Source organism: Malaclemys terrapin, chromosome 3 (assembly GCF_027887155.1).
Source record: "Malaclemys terrapin pileata isolate rMalTer1 chromosome 3, rMalTer1.hap1, whole genome shotgun sequence".
Taxonomy (NCBI): domain Eukaryota; kingdom Metazoa; phylum Chordata; order Testudines; family Emydidae; genus Malaclemys; species Malaclemys terrapin.
In genome coordinates this window covers 50,843,652-50,860,622 of record NC_071507.1, presented here as the reverse complement: position 1 = coordinate 50,860,622, position 16,971 = coordinate 50,843,652, and the positions used below count along the sequence as shown (strand labels likewise).

Here is a 16,971-nt window from a genome sequence, read left to right as displayed (position 1 = left end):
ATTAAATTAAGGCTGAGTATGACTAATATATATTATAATAATTTATGGCACCCAGGATTACAGGCAGTAACACAACCACTTACTGGTGTGGATTGCACCCCACAATGTGAGTATCCATATCCCTGCAACTAGAGTCTCTGGAAACAAGAGTGTTTTGTCAGAGTTTTTTAATTGTTAGTTTCCCCAAGAGCGCTTCCTTATTTGCTTTTTGAGTTTGGGTGCTAGAAGAGAAGGAGATTAGGATTATTTGAAGGACAGCAGGGTAGTCCGCTAGTTAGAAAAGATAAGGAATCAGGACTCTTGAGTTCATTTACTTTCATCATAGGGAAGTCAAATAAACTCTTTATGCTTCTGTTTCACAAACAGTCAAATAAGGCCTCAAAGAAATCCTGTGAGGATTAATACATTCAACAAGCAGGTTTGTAAGGCTCTTTGAGATCCTTCAATGAAGGGTGCTACATAGAGTATTGGTGATCAGGCCCACTGCCTCCCAATCACCCTCTCCTTGCCTGGGGTCACCCTACAGCCAGTCTGCCTCATTTCCCTCACCTTTCCCCAAAGGACTTCTTAAATTCCACACCCTTTTGTCCACTCACAACATGCCTTCTTGAGGTCTGGGTTTATTCAGATAAAATATACTAAAAAAAAATTCAAATTGCTGAAGCAATCTATTCATTTTATCTTCTTGTCAGATCACTCCCCAGCCTTTCCCACCTGTAGCCTCAGCCCCACACCCCAGGACTCTATGCTGGAGCCTGATCACTCCTAGCAGTCTCTGATCACTGTGCTCCCAGGCCTTCCCTGCTTTAATAGGCGACTCCCAGACCCTGCCTGGCTGAGTTCAGCTTCCTGGCCCAAACCCAGTCAGGATTTCCTACTGGAACCTCATACTCACTAGGTTCTAGCTTCAAAACTCCACTGACCTCAGGATCTTTGCTACAGGAGTCTCTCTCTTTCTTTGCAATTTCCTGCTGATCGATAAAGGAAACCACCTGATCCAACCCAGGTGTGCCTTTTGAGTAATCAGGGTTGGATAGCCCCAGTACCTCTAGCCTTTAAGAGTCAAGCTACCCTGTTGTTCAATGGTATTGTTGGCTTTGCTGATGGTGTTTCTCTTCTTTGTGCTTGCTGACATACTACTGGTCAGTTATTTCAAGATTGCATGTGCCTGAGATAATTCAGTCTGGGTAACAAGTTTTTCATAGTACTCACACTTACCGTAAAGATAGCAAATAGCACTGGATGTATGTCGCCATGTCAAATTACAAACAGCAGTTGACTTTGAGGGGTTTTAGACATTTCAAGTGCAAACAGTGAAATGGGAAGAGGAGTGTGGGGCTCTGTTCTTTAATGGCTTTTGGAGGCTGTTAATCGAGTTGTGCTTCAAGAGGGTCTCTTTAGTTAGCCCCCCAGCAACACTAGGCATGACAGCAACATTTACAGAAGTAATAATACTAGTTTCTAAACCAAGATTGGGCCTTAACCTACATATAGTGTAAGTAGGATACCTAGGAGTACACTTTTTTCGACTTGTTTTATGGATCTAAACTGGTGATTTATGGGCTTAAATGGGTGAATAAACCAGAAGAAACCATCGCTATAATTTTCTGCAATAGACACTCAAGCGCAGTGCAGTCCAAACTACATCTTTCAAAAAGTAAGGCATGAAAGACATGATTTGTACGTTGAGCACGTAATTGACATTTTCTGTCGTTTAATCTTAGGCGCAATTGCTGTAACCAGATGCCACAGTTCAGTCACTTACTGGTTATATTTATATAATTGTCTGAAAGCTATACAAACAAAGATCTGGAAAAAGGTTTGTTTCTTTAGATTCTGGACTGCAAGTCTGAAACAAAAGCTGAATTTTCCTTGGCCAAGAGGCCAGTGTAAATCCAAAAATATTGTCAATTTATATTTTGAGATGCTGGAAAGAGAGATGGTGCAATTATGCAGCCCATAGAATACACAGAAGTGGATACTGTTTTCTTTAATTCTGTAAAGAACAACTATTTCTGAGATACATGTTAGAGATAAACAGACATTTATAGCTGTGTGTGGAATTAAAGGGGGGAATTAGAGTCACATAAACAGAAGTTATACCTCATCTGGTATTAAAATTACTGTTTTCAATTTAAAGATTTTTAAAAGTACAGCGATGTTTTAAAAAGAAAATATCTCAGGGGCGGGGGGGGGGAGGCTCTGCACTGGGAACGGTAGGGAGCTGTTAGAGGAGTTGTTGCAAGGGTGGTGGTAGGGGGAGAGAAATAGGCTGGGCTCCCCATGACCACTCCACCAACAACCACGCTGGAATGGATCATGGCCCCAGTGATCTAACCACATGGGGCAGGAACTACTCCATCCTAGGGGGCTGAGAAAACAGCAGGAAGAGAGAGAACAATACTGGGCTCCCTCCAGTCACCCCTCTTAGCCATTGTACATGTCTCCAGCAGCCCATCCCTCCAATTGGGGCACCACATGGGGTAGATACCCCGCACTCCTGGAAGTGGGGAGAAAGAGAGACAGATCAGTCTCGCCCACCCACCTCTGGACCCAGTACACAGTCTCTGGGCTAACAGCCTTCTCTGGCTGCCTGCTAATGTGAGCTCTGGAGCTAAACTTGTTCTGCAATACTGAAGATTCAGTGTGCATTATGTGGGGGTTGTTTCATTGCACAGAATAGAAATTGTTTGTTTTAAAACTTTTTCCAATTAAAAAAATACATAAAATTACACACAAAAACTACACTAGAAGAACATGACTTAGATTGCAAAGTCAAACACAAAATGTTAAGCAATGCCAGTTTTGCAGTTGTCCATGCAACCTTAGTTCAGCCTCCTTGTACATATGCCTTATGACAGTCTTTAATTACATGGTCACATACTGTTTTTTCCGTAGGACCCTTCCTTCATTCAGTGCACACAATGGTCACACAAGAGGGCAGAGCTTAGATTGCACTGACCTCTATTAATCCGACTACGTTTCCCAGACCTGAAGAAGAGCTTGGTGTAAGCTCAAAAGCTTATCTCTCGCTCACCAACAGAAATTGGTCCAATAAAAGGTATTGCCTCACCCACCTTGTCTCTCTAATATCCATAAATCTGGCATTTCCAAATTAAGTACTTAACTTTATAACTTAAAGTTCTTTTGACATATTTTTGTATGTTCTATATTAATAGATGATATGCAGTGTTGTAGCCATGTCAGTCCCAGGATATTAGGGAGACAAGGCGGGTGAGGCAATATCTTTTATTGAGCCAGCTTCTGTTGGAGAGAAAGACATGCTTTTGAACTACACAGAGTTCTTCTTCAGGTCTGGGAAAGGCACTAAGGCCATGTCTACACTAGCGAGCTTACAGTGGCACAGCTGTGATGCAGCTGCGCTGCTGTAAGATCACTTGTGTAGCCGCTCTATGCCGATGGGCGAGAGCTTCTCCTGTTGATATAGCGCTGTGCACACTACCACTTATGCTGGCGAAACTTACGTTTTTTTCATACCCTGGAGTGACATAAATTTTGCCGACATAAGTGGTAGTGTAGACATAATCCAAGTGTGGCGTGCTAAACTATCTGTTCCATCTTGTATTTAGCTGTAAGTAGTTAGCACATATTCTAAGGGACCATTCAAGGTGAAGTGGCCCATTAACATATGACTACAGGGGGGTTAATGGGCCACTTCACCTTGAATGATCCCTTAGAATATACACTATCTGTTCCATCTTGTGTTTTAGTGGTGGGCATGACTACACTAGAGAGTTTACAGTATCATGCAGCTGCGCCGCTGTAAGCTCTCTGCCAATGGGAGAGAGCTCTCCCGTCAGCTTAATTAATCCACCCCCAACGAGAGGCAGTAGCTATGTCAGTGGGAGAAGCTCTCCCACCACCATAGAACTGTCCACACCGGGGCTTAGGTTGGTGTAACATATGTCGCTCAGGTTGGTTTATTCACATCCCTAAGCAATATAAGTTATGCCGACATAAGCTGTAGTGTAGACATAACATCAGTATCTTTCCCGGACCTGAAGAATTGCTCTGTGTAGCTCGAAAGCTTGTCTTTCTCACCAACAGAAGTTGGTCCAATAAAATATATTAACTCACCCACCTTGTCTCATATATTCATAGAGTTTAAGGCCAGAAGGGACCATCAGATCATCTAGCCTGACCTGTATGTAACAGGCTGTTAAATTTCACCTTGTTGCATCTGTTGTTGAGCCCAGTAACTTGTGTTTGACATACTAGTCATTAAGTTAAGCAAATAAGACTTTGAATACATCCAGGAAGTAGAATTGCTGCGGAAGAAAGTTACATTTTAATGTAGTCACTTTTTGGGGTGGAGCTACACTTGAAGAGTGTGGAGGTAAATTAGAAAAAGCAAGTGAATTTAGAAAGCCATAATTCAATTAATTTGAGGTGAATAAGGAGAATTCCAGTTTTGTCTGGTTCTACAGAAACTTTGCCCACCAAAGCTTCTCAGAAGGATAACCAGTTACATCATGAGAACAATGTTTCATTGGCTAATTACAGCCAGAGGGTGGGATGCTGTTACTCTCAGATCTTCCTAGATGTCTCTAGCTTTTCTTACAGATTGGAGTCTGTTTCCCCCTACCTATCACAATCATTTTAATAGATTATGTAATTCTCATTGCCTTTTCACTAAATTTAATGAAGTGTATCTAGTGAATATAGCTTGGGCTTCAGTGTCTTTCTTTTGCTAACTCTTTGTGGCAGAACACGTCACGTTTTCGGAAATTTAAAATGGTCTGTTAAGAAATATTTATCTCCTATCAGACAGTGCCATCTAGTGACTAGATGTAGAAACGGATATAAGTATAATGTAACTAATGGAGCTTCTTGTCAGATAAATAAGTAGTTTCAGGATAAATAAGTAACATTTTCGAAATGAATGAGTTTTACAAATTGAGTTTATCATTGTAAGTTAATAGCATTTTGGCAGACGCAAAAATGTTATGCTTGTGCATACAGTATGTTGCTTGTATGGGGATCATCAATGGGTAGTAACATTTACTTATTTAGATTTTTATGGCACTAATTTCTGACACTGACACTTTGCAATATTTGAAATCAAGTCTAGTAATGTATCAAATGTGTATATCGATAATTTGCTTCTGGCTCCACCATTATCAGTAGTTAAGCAACCTTTTCCATAGCAGAGGCAACAATCACAAAAGAAACCCACCACCTCAAGCCTGTCACCAAACTTCACCCTGAAGCCCCTGAAAAGATTGGGATCATAAAGATCAAAGGCCCAATCCAAGGCTTATTGCATATATAGGCCCTAAATTAGTCTAGAAGAAGTTGATTGTAAATGTTAATGTCTTCATAATGATCTCATTTCATCTGGCCATGCTCTGCCTATCCCTCCTGCACTACTTCTATTGTTGGGCCACACCCCAGGCTGCCCTTTTATGCCTGACACAAAATGCTGCCATTGTCTCTTCATTCAAATCCCTCCGTAAAATACAATTCTTCCTCCATTCCCACCCCAAGTTAGCACACGCAACTTGTATGTGCTGCTACACACACAATACCAGGAGTACTCAAACTGGGGGTCGGGACCCCTCAAGGAGTTGTGAGGCTATTACATGGGGGGTGTGAGTTGTCAGCCTCTACCCCAAACCCCGCTTTGCTTCCAGCATTTACAACGGTGTTCAATATATTAAAAAGCCTTTTTACTTTATAAAGGGGGGTGTCACACTCCGACGCTTGCTATGGGAAAGGAGTCACCAGTACAAAAGTTTGAGAACCACTGCACAATACTTTTTATTTTCTAGTTAAACCACTCTGATAGAATTCCACTGGTGATCCAAGGGAATTTGTATTGTTCTGCTTATCCATTTAGATGCTGATCTCCATAAGTAGGGACCGTGTCTTCCCGTGGCTTTTATGGCACCACACATGGAATAAGAATTTAACAAATATTAATATTTGTATTTAAAAGCGACAATAAAGGGACATTATTTCTCCTGTACCTTAGAGTTGCATTCAGCATTAATCAATGGGAAAAGATGCTCCCCTTTAGGCCCAAAGCTATTTCTGCTTTTTCCCCCTTCTTTCTTCCCCACGTTCCTTTCTTGTTTCTCTCTGCACCTTAGCTGAGGCTATGTCTACACTACTTATGTCGGGATAACTTATGTCGCTCGGGGATATGAATAAGCCACCCCGTGAGCGATATAAGTTACACCGACCTAAGCACCAATGTGGGCAGCGCTATGTCAGCGGGAGAGCTTCTCTTGCGGACACAGCTACTGCCGCTCATTGGGGAAGGATTAATTAAGTTGACGGAAGAGAGCTCTCCCATCAGCTTAGAATGGCTACACTTGAGAGTGGCACAGCTGCATCAGTGCAGCCATTGTGCTGCTGTAGTGCTTCAGTATAGCCACTCACGGCAGAGATGGGAGGGGTCCTCCCATTGCTCTAGTTAATCCATCTCCCCACAAGTCAGGAGCTAGGTTGACAGCAGAATTCTCCCGCTGACCTAGTGCTGTCTACACCGGGAGAGCGGGGGGGAGATTAGATCAGTTTAACTACGTCACCCAGGGGTGTGGTTTTATCACACCCCTAAGCGATGTAGATGGGTATACTTAACTTTTTATTGGCCTTAGTTTTCTATATTTCCTTCCATGCAGCAACTCCCAGCTCCTGTCCCCATCTCCAGTCCTATTTCATCCACTAAATGACCAGCAATGAAATAGTTCATGCTTACATTAAAGTGTCCTTGTTGGACCTTAGCATTAACACTTCATCGAGATTACTTGGTGGGGAGAATCTGAAGATGTTCATACCCCCCAGCCTCATTGTTTCAAGCTGGCTGCAGACTCAGGAAGACAACACTACTTTGTTTACCCTTGGTTACATTTAGAAAGAAGGTTCTCTCTCTGACCATAAGGCCTAGTAACTTCTTTTTTGTTTTATTTAAATCTTAAATTCCAAACATTATCTGGGTCCCGTGTAGCCTGCCTACCAAGCGTTTGACACCACTGACACAGAGGGAGAGTCCCTACCCTGAAGAGTTTGTAACCTTGATTAAGATATAAAACATGAATGTATTAAATAAACGAAGAGAAAGAGAGGGTGAGAGTAAAAGTGAAAGGAACACTTGGCTCCATCAGTAGCTTTGTGAACAATTAGATCATCTCAATGCAAAAAAAATTAATTATAAGAAATAAACAAAAACCAAAACAGATTTCACTAATGACTGCTGGCCCCCTGCCTAGCCATGGAAGAAAAAGTCATTATCATTTGAGTTACTCTGGTTACAAAAAATAGACTACAAGGTGCACAGCTACTCTCATTCCAGTGGGAATTTAATTTAATTAGTGTCTAATTTCAGATCACATTTCTGGCAGCTGTGTTTATTGCACATTCTTTAAAGCCAGAAATTAGCATGCATTGAAGTTACCATCAAAGCTCATTTATCCGTATGTCTACATCCTGCCGGCTTGTAGCAATCTGGGCTTGTGTGTTTATTTAGCACTTTATTAAAGTTACAGTAAATAAGATTTCAGTAGATATTCTGGGTTTGTCACAGTATTTAGTACGGACTTGTTACACTGTCATGTTACAGCCTTCACTGAAAGTTTGATCAGAGAAATGCTGTTCAGTATAGTAGATGGTATATTAATATGGTGGCATATTGGTAACAAGAATATGCTCCGATCTTGATAACAGCATGCTCGCTCTCTCACACACCCCTCTCCTGCTCTCTCATTAACAATAAAAGCTCTAGTTGACCTTTCACTCCTAAAGCTACTGAAAACTTTATGAAACTGTAAGTTGATCACGTTGTTGGTCTTTGTAACTTCTTATAGGTTTAGGAGAAAGATTTGCTCTGTAGTGAACTCAGCAGTCCCTGTCATAGCTGCTTGGTCTATTTACCAGCACTTGCAGAGGCACTATCTGATGAAACAAGGCAGTGTGACAGACAAGGAACTGATATATATTAATTTATGAATATTGATATGGAATAATGGTTTGAATATTGTAAATGACCTAGTCAATCAGGTAAAATTATTGTATAACTATGTTGGGTTATTAGAATTACCTGTATGGATCTAACTTAATAGGGGGTAGTGGGAAAAGCAAACAAGAAAGGAACACAATATATCTAAATAAGAACACACCACCAGCACACATTTTAAACTCTGCGACAAACTATCATCTCCAAGGATGCTGTCTCCATCAAGTTGCAAGCCCTTTTTTGCCAATGCTAGGAGCCTTGAAATGAAATAAACACTAAAGAGTTTAAAAGTACTTCTCAAGGGAAGAAAGGAGTGTCAGCAGCTGTTTAGGAAGACAGGTAGAGAGAGAAAGATGCTGTAGAGGGAGCCTAAAGAAGGTTTCCTTCCCAGATCCAGGGAATGGTAAGACTTAGGGAAAAGCCAGAAATGCTTTCAGTATATTTGTTGTTTTAAGATCCATTTTCTCTTAAATGTTTTTGTTCAAAATAAATAATACTTTGCTCCAACGAGGCTGTTCACTCCCAGTCACTGCTGTCATTGCTCGTGGAGAGAACAAAACTTCAGAGTCTGAGCCTAAGTCAGACCTGCTGAGGTCTGGTTAATGCCTGGGGACTGCAGCCAAGGCCCAGTCTCGGTGTGGGAGAATTGCATGACTCCACTCAAAGCCAGGTGACAGCTGGAGGCCTAAAAACACGAAGGGGATGCACTCGACAAGACCAGAGGTCAGGGATGCAGTTTGCCTGGGAACTGTGACAGACAGCGTAAGCTGTATTAGGCTAGCAGGGTTGGGGAGAAATACAGCTTTCTGTCTGATGTAAACAATAATCTTCATTGAGGTAGTAAAGAACTCCCCATAGCTTCATTACAGCTGAGTCCTGTCTCTTCTTTTACACGAGGGATGCTCCAGGCCCAAATAGAAACACCAAATCCAGTTTTCCTTGAATCCTGAGGAAGTCCTAATTTGGGTCTACATCTGAAAATAACTGTTCTAGCCAGGAATGGCACTAATGGAGGAACATGAGAGTGTCCAACAACCTAATCCCAAATATGTATCTATAGGGGGATGTGACAGGGAGGCATCACACCCTCTACATTATAAAGTTTGCTGGCACATCAGTGATTGTGTTGGTACACTTAGAAATCCTCCAGAGGGAAACAAAATCAGTTACCAGTATTGTGCATTCCAGATTTTTGTATAGATTTATATTTGTTGTATTGTCCAGAACCACTGTTCTACAAACAAGGCTCAGGAACTTGTGTTTATTTGTGGCCTGCTCCTCTCTGCATAGTAGGCCCCTGTTGACACACAAACTTTCCAGTGGAAAGAGGGGGGGAAATGAAGATGTTCTGTGTTATCAAGGGGCTTATAAAGGAGATGGGTGGAGAAGAGGAAATCAGAACTTTTACAGATGAAGTCTGCATTTGACCCACTAACCTCCTGTCTCACCACACTCAGCACCTTGTTTAACTTGCAATCCTGGATTAAGCTCTTACCCTCTGTAACACACTGCTGGGGATACGCAGAACTGTGAGTCACTGTGTTACCTCTCTGCCTGAGCAAGAATGAGTTTAGCTGGCAATTAGAGTGTGTGTCAGCTCCCTGCCACACCAGCCTGTCTTCCTCAGTAGCAAACTCCTCAAGGTTCGCCCAGCCCAGACTTTGCCTAGCAGATAACCATCAGTGAACTCCAGCCCCCCAAGTTCCTCAAAGATGTTTCTCTGCAATGCACAGTCCCTACCACTGTTCATTCACAGAAGAGATTGTTTGCTGCTCTGTTAAAGAGTCAGTACATCACAGCTTATTAATTTAACTGAGGTAAATACTCCCTTCCCTTCAAACACAGCGCTGAATTGGTTTATAGTAAAAGTGAAAAGTTTATTAACAGAAGAGTATGGATTAAGTATATCAAGTAAAAGAGAGAAAGATAGAAATGGTTACAAGCAAATAAAAGTGAAAACACACATTTAAAAGTCAAAAACTTGATCTAGCAAGATAGTTTCTCTTACCCCGAGTCTCCTTTCCAGCTTTTTACTGCCTGGCCTGGCCTGGCCAGGACCCATCACAGAGATCCGATCACTTGGTTTAATTGTCTCCTTAAGGTGCAGGATCAAGATGGAGAGTCTCTCTGTTCTTTCTATTCCCAAAGGGATGTCTTCGTTTTACAGGTCAGAAAGGTGTCCTGGGACTCAGTCACCTGTGTCCCTCTGGGGTGCAGAGCCAGATTAATTCTCTGTCTTTCAAATTCAGTCTCAAGATAACCCCCACTGCTTTCAATGATTTCAATGAAATCCTAGTGAACTTTAAAAATCCAAAGTACTAGAATCTAACTCAAAACATTCATCCTTGGTAATAATCCTACAAAGGAGCAGCAGCCAAACAAATCTCACTTTTGTGCTTTTTCTTTCATTACTAGGTAAAAATGAGAAGACTATTTCAAGACCTGAAGGATGAGCTGAACCGCACTTATCAACTAGACCCTTCCATCAGCTACACTGGCATACAGCATAGTGATACCAGCACCTTTAAAACATGTTTTTAGCGTATTACTATCAAGTCACATTGATTTTTTTTTTCCATTTCCAGACACTTCAGGAGACAAACATAGAAAGACAGCAAACTAGACTATATTAGCATGAATTGTACTGCGAGCCTTGCACAAAAAGGAAAAATCCAGCCAATGCATTCTCTGCAACAGAATATACAATTGTTTAATATCACTGTTGTAATAGTCAGGTTACTGTGCACAGAACAATACTGGAGTGCCAATGACAGCATTTGTATGGAGACTTTCATAAATCAAAATGGAGTGCTAAGGACAAGTGTGCTTTCACTGATGATTTATCAGCCCTGGCTCAGAAAGTTGCCTTAATTTATACAACCATCTTACCTGGAATTTACGCTAGGAATTCTTCTTGTTTTATGTACCACACACCTGATTATAGATAGATTAGAAATTAAGAACTGAGGGTAAAATGTTCAAAATCACCTAAACAACTCAGGAGATCATGTCCCGTTTGTTTCCAGAGACTTAAGCTCCTAAGCAATTTGGGAGCTTTGAAAATTTTATCATACAAAAAAATTAAGTTTAGAGGGAGTTAAGGTAGAGAGTCCATAGCACTAAAACACATTACAGGAATGCTTTAAATTTTCCCAAAACTAAGCACCACAAATGCAGGAAATTCAATGTTAAAGTTACATTTAAAAAGTAGTACAAATAGATTAAGAAATGAAAATACACAATTAACACAACCTTAACTCTTCCCTGTAGTGACACCATGCAATAACCGTAGGACAATAAATGTTTTCGTTTTTGTGACCTCAGTTCAGCTAAAACTGATTTTTTTTAAAGACTTTTTTCCAAACTCGTCTCCTTCATGTCGTCACTACAAAGTCAAGATGGGTTGGGAAAAATTATAAAACCCCTATAATCTTTTTTACCCTTACATTACTGATATATACTCACAACCATAACTTCATCTTAATGTACATTTTGTATGAGTTTCGTTAATTTTTAATTACCAAAAATTTCACACATGATCACCAAACAAGGAATCAAAAGAAAATGCTACTACGATATTTCTAATTATTAGAAGATATGCAGTGTCAATCTTTAATCATTTTATTTTAATTTTAACTTTCAAGGTCAGATTTGCTGGCATACCAGAACAGCCTAAAGCATCCAGGACGCATTGGCCATTTAAACTTAATGCTAATTGGCATTACTAGAACAACACAAAGCCGATAAAGTATAGCGGTGAATCTGTCTCTTAATTTGCAATTGACTTGTTGCTTTAGAGAGCGGTATTATTGAGATTCATGCTATGTGAAAAGGGGGTGGGTAAAGCACAGTCTGCAAGTCTCAATATCTGTGAAATTTAAAGACTCCTCCTATGCGCCTCAGTTTCCCTGCAGGGGCTGCCTGGGTGCACAATAGAGCTAAGGCAGCAGTGTCATCGGGAGCCTTTCAGGCATTGATACCCAAGCTCGTGTGCCAGCATGGAACCTTCAAAGAGCTGTGAAATTGGGCCAACTAATCTACCAATGAGCACTCCACTCATGTCCAGTCTCCTTCATCCAGAGTCATTGCACACCATAGAACTATTGCATGAAAAATAACATGAGAGAAAGGGGGGTGGGATTGGTGAAATTGCATCTGATGTCACAATGGTCCCAATTAAAAGTTACCTGACGGGTTGAACTGACCCTGTGTGTAGTCTATATAACAATTAGAGTAAAAAAATCCTTAAAATAGCTTAATTGCAACCTAATTTCTTGCAATATAGCCTACACACAAGTTTTCAATTAATTTTAACTATATAAAACATTTGGAGAGTTTGTGTTAAGATCATTTGGGACATAGAAGAGAGTGATACAAATGCTAAATTTCTTAAGGGTCCCAGTTTTCAATTAATTTAACTAATTAATTTATTTTCTTGTAATTCTCAGAAAATTCATTCTGTGCTCAAAAGGAAAGTACTGTAAGTTTGAGCAGGCAGGATAATGCTGTGTTTTCCATACATAAAAGACGTTGAATCCTTATTTGAGTCTAAAGCTCAACCTGAATTATGCTTAATTTTTTCTTCCAACTCAGATCAGTAAGAACTGAAGAAGAGAGACTGTAAAAAGTAGAAGATACAAAGAAAAAATGAAATCATCTATATATATTATGCAAGTTACAGTCTTACAGTGTTAATATTAGTGTCATAGCCGATCTGATTTTTCTAATACATGGCCTGGATAGGGAAACATGATCAGCAGTGCTTTGGGAAAAGTCATTTCTACTCAGTTGGACAATTATTGATTTTAATTGATTCGGCTGATGTGACCCTTTATATGTTCCACTGCACTGCGGTGGGCTGCTAGATTGAGCCCACTAAGGCCTTTTGAAGTGATGAATACATTTTTTTAATGTAGAGTTTATTTGGAATGATTTATCCCAAACTCAAGTGCATTATGATGAACAAGGTGGAATTCCCATTTTTACTGAAATGCAGCTAGGCTTGTAGACATTCTACTGTGGACTTAATCATCCACTTGTATGTCATCCTTTGTCCATTAAACTTTGTTATATTTACAGTACATTCTATTAATAGCCTCAGGTAAAGATGGACTGAGAAGTTGAAATGATAAGAGCTGGAGGCCAAGACCTCTGGGAAACCCTTGCTCAGAGGTTTAGCCGTTAGATGGTATCTTCTGCCTTTCCAAGTAACTGGAAGGAGTCCAACACCATTCTGCTGTGCAAGAAGGGATCGTGAAGATCTAAAGAACTTTTGTCCAATATGCCTGCTCTCACATGTCTACAAGCTGTTCACCACAATAATAACAAACCGACTCTCACAGAGTCTGGACGAGCAACAGCCCAGAGAACAGGCAGGTTTTCGGAGGAATTTCAGCACATGGACCATATTTTCACTATATTCCCTTTATGTATTGCCTTTGTCGACTATGAAAAAGCGTTGGACAGCATAGAGATCAATACAGTGTTGAATGCTCTTGCAGAGCAGGGCATCGACACAAACGATATCAAACTATTAAAGGAAGCAAATTGACAGCACAACTGATACAATCTTATTTGATACTCCCCATCCCAGTTAAGAACGGTGTGAAACAAGGCGACATGGTTTCACCGAAACTCTTCACAGCCTGCCTCGAAATAGTAAGGAGGCAGATGAATTGGAAGGGTGGAATCAACATCCACAGAGGGCAGTTTTACCATCTTGGATTCATGGGCTATATTGTGTTGATTGCCAAAAATACTATCAAAACTACAGAAATGCTGCGAGAACTCAACACAAAAAGCAGCCAAGTCGGATTGAAAATTCACCGCTCCAAAACAAAATGTATACGATCTGATACCTTGCCAAAAGCCCAAACAACAATGAAGGGAGAACAAATAGAAGTGAACAATATGTCTATTTGGGCCAAGGAATTAACATGCGCCACGATCAGGAAGCTGAACTCTCTCGAAGAAAGAACGCACATTGGTGTGCATTCAGTTCTATCAAGGATGTCCTCCAAGGAAAAATCAACAAGGCAACACGTGCCAGCCTCTTCAGCTAAACAGTACAGTAACTCCTCACTTAAAGTCATCCCTGTTAACAGTGTTTCATTGTTATGTTGCTGATCAATTACAGAACACGCTCGTTTAAAGTTGTGCAATTGTTAGTGGGGGAATGGTCCCACTATTGTGGGGAACTTTCCTGGCTTCTGCACTACCGCGGTGAAGTGGGCTAGCGAAAGGATCTGAGTCCTCGCTCCCACTCCCTTTACCCACAGGCCTCCCTGCCCTTGAGGGCTCCCCTTCCACTCTCCTGTCTGGCAGAGTCCTCGTAACCCCAACAAGGCTGGGCCCAGGATTGCTGTGCCCAGGATTCCTGGGGGGCTCAACCCCCAACCCTGCTGTGGTCACCTAGGACAGGGGCTAGGGTGTCCCCACTCCGGGGTACCCTCTCTGCACTGGGCACCTGCCTGACCCACTGATTATTCCATACAATTTAAAGCAAATACAAGTTGTTTAATTAACAATTAATCTAAAGCAAAGAACAAGGAAAAATGGGAAAGGTTAAAGGAAAACACATCACCCTGCTCTGTGGCAGGGAACATCACTAACAGTGTCTCTGGACATCAGGGCACTTTGCAGTCTGTTCCTTGTAGGTCCCAGATTTCCTTCTCAGGCCCTGGCTGTGCTGCAGGTATGCTGCGGGTTGGACACTTGCAATGGTGGTGGCCACACACCTCCGTGCTTTGAGTGGTGGGACCCTTCTTCCCAGCGTCAGCCCCCCGTCAGGTTAAGGTCCCCCGCCCGGTCTGGCCTGCAAGGACCCTTGCCTAGGGGTGTCTTTCTGTGCTGGGCCCTTTGCCCGAGGTCCCCCTTTGGCTGGTCCCAGTTGCTCACCACACCTGGCTCTGTGGCTGCAGCTCTGCTCCCAGCACAGGATCTGCTCTCCCTGGGCTGCGTCTCTGGCTCTGTGGCTGCGCCTCTGGCCCCTCTGGATCTGGCACGGTTCTGCTCTCCAGCTCAGCTTGGACCCCTGCTTTCTCCTTAGCTCAGCCCCACTCAGTCTGACCCAGGCAATTCCAACTCACACGGAGGACGGGACCCACCCTGGCCTCCTGTCATGCTGCTTAGCCTGCCCGCCCTGTCAATCAGGCTGACCTGGAGCATTGGCCTCTCGCCATTGTTCCTGGGGACTATCAGTCTCAGGGTCCTGATTTCCCATCGACCCCTCCCCTTTTAGTGCTGGGAGCTAGCCAACCAAAACATCCCCACTGAATGTTAGTAAGGGGCAACGGTCCCCTTACACAATGCTGCTTTATGTCATAACAGATAGTTAAGGGTTAATGCCTCTTTTACCTGTAAAGGGTTAAGAAGTTCACCTAGTCTAGCTAACACCTGACCAGAGGAACCAATGGGGGGATAAGATGTTTCAAAAGGAAGGAGGGAAGTTTCCTTTGTTTAGTTTCAGTTTCAGTTTTGACCGGAGTGGGCAAGCTCCAGAATTCAGCCTCTTATCAAGTAGTGAGTATTAGTGAAGGAAATAAATAGGTTTATGTTTATTTTCTTTGTAACTTGTCTTGGGCATTAGGGAATAATCAAATTGGGTATTTTTTGTGCAACTAAGTTTTTGCCCAGGGGAACATCCTCTGTGATTTGAAGCTGTTGTCTGTGAGAGTAGCTGGTATGCTAATCTCTCCCAGAGGGTTTTCTTTTACCTTTCTTTTTTTTAAGTAAAAGCCTTCTTTTTAAGAACCTGCTTGATTTTTCCTTGTTTTAAGATCCAAGGGGGTTGGATCTGGACTCACCTGGAATTGGTGGGGGGAAAGGAGGGGGGAATGGTTAATTTCTCCTTCTTTTAAGATCCAAGGGTTTGGATCGGTGTTCACCAGGGAATTGGTGAAGAAGTCTCTCAAGGGTACCCAGGAAGGGAGTTAGCACTTGGGAGTGGTGGCAGCAAAACCAGATCTAAGCTGGTAATTCAGTTTAGAGGTTCACATGCAGGCCCCCATCTCTGTACTCTAAAGTCCAGAGTGGGGATGAAACTTAGGACACCTTATAATGTCGTTTGGCAGCCGCCTGCTTTGTCCACTGCTTGCAGGAAGAGCAGCCTGTTGCAGCTAGCTGCTGAGGGCTTAGAATCTGGGTGGACCAGCAGTCCCCCCTTTCAGCTCCCCGCTCCCCTAGGTTCCCTGTGCAGCAGCTGCCCAGCCAGCTATCAATTGCGGGCAGTTCAGATGTCTGTCCGCCCACTGCCATGTGCTGCTCCTGCCCTCTGCCTTGGAGCTGCTCTTGGGAGCCTCCTGCTTGCTGTGCAAGGGGGGGGGGCTAATGTCAGGGTTTCCCCCTCTCCCCTGCTCCTGCACCCCACTTACCCCTTCTCCATATAGAGCAGGGTGGGGACACTGATGGAGAGAGACAGAGAGAGCTTGGGGCAGCAGCTGCTGTCTCAACTCCCGATAGACTTAAAAAGACAATGTACTTACGAGTGGGGTCAGCATACTTAAAGGGGCAATGTGCATCTCTCTCTCTCTCTCCCACACACAGGGTGTGTGTCTCTGTTTGCCATGCTGTCTCCCCACATTGGTGCTGCCTTGTAGAGTGTGAGGTTACATTAACAACATTTTAACCCTTGAAGGCTCAGCCAAAAGCTAGTTCATCATTTAGCTGTAAGGCATTCCCTGGGGAAATATCTCACTCGCTTCCACCCCCTCAACCAAGCTTCACAATCGTCATCGCTGTGTACAGTATTAAAGTGTTTGTTTAAAATATGGTGTGTGTGTGTATAGCTTTTCCTCTGGTGAAACAATTTTCCCTGGAACCTAACCCCACCCATTTATATTAATTCTTATGGGGAAATTGGTTTTGCTTTCCAATGTTTCGCGTAAAGTCATATTTTTCAGGAACATAACTACAACGTTAAGCGAGGAATTACTGTACTGCAATGTTGTATGGTAGTGAAACATGGGTGCTGACAGAGGAGCAGCAACTGTTGT

General features: G+C 42.4%; 1 protein-coding gene across 1 annotated transcript in view; it reads right to left on the bottom strand.

Annotated features, from left to right (window-relative positions):
• The window catches only part of LOC128833802 (protein dispatched homolog 1-like), a 37,679-nt gene extending 36,423 nt beyond the window's left edge, over positions 1-1,256 (bottom strand). The window contains exon 1 of the mRNA XM_054021953.1: positions 1,219-1,256. Within this exon, the coding sequence (XP_053877928.1) occupies positions 1,219-1,256 (38 nt within the window). The remainder of the gene's footprint in view (positions 1-1,218) is intronic.
• Positions 1,257-16,971: the final 15,715 nt, after the last annotated feature.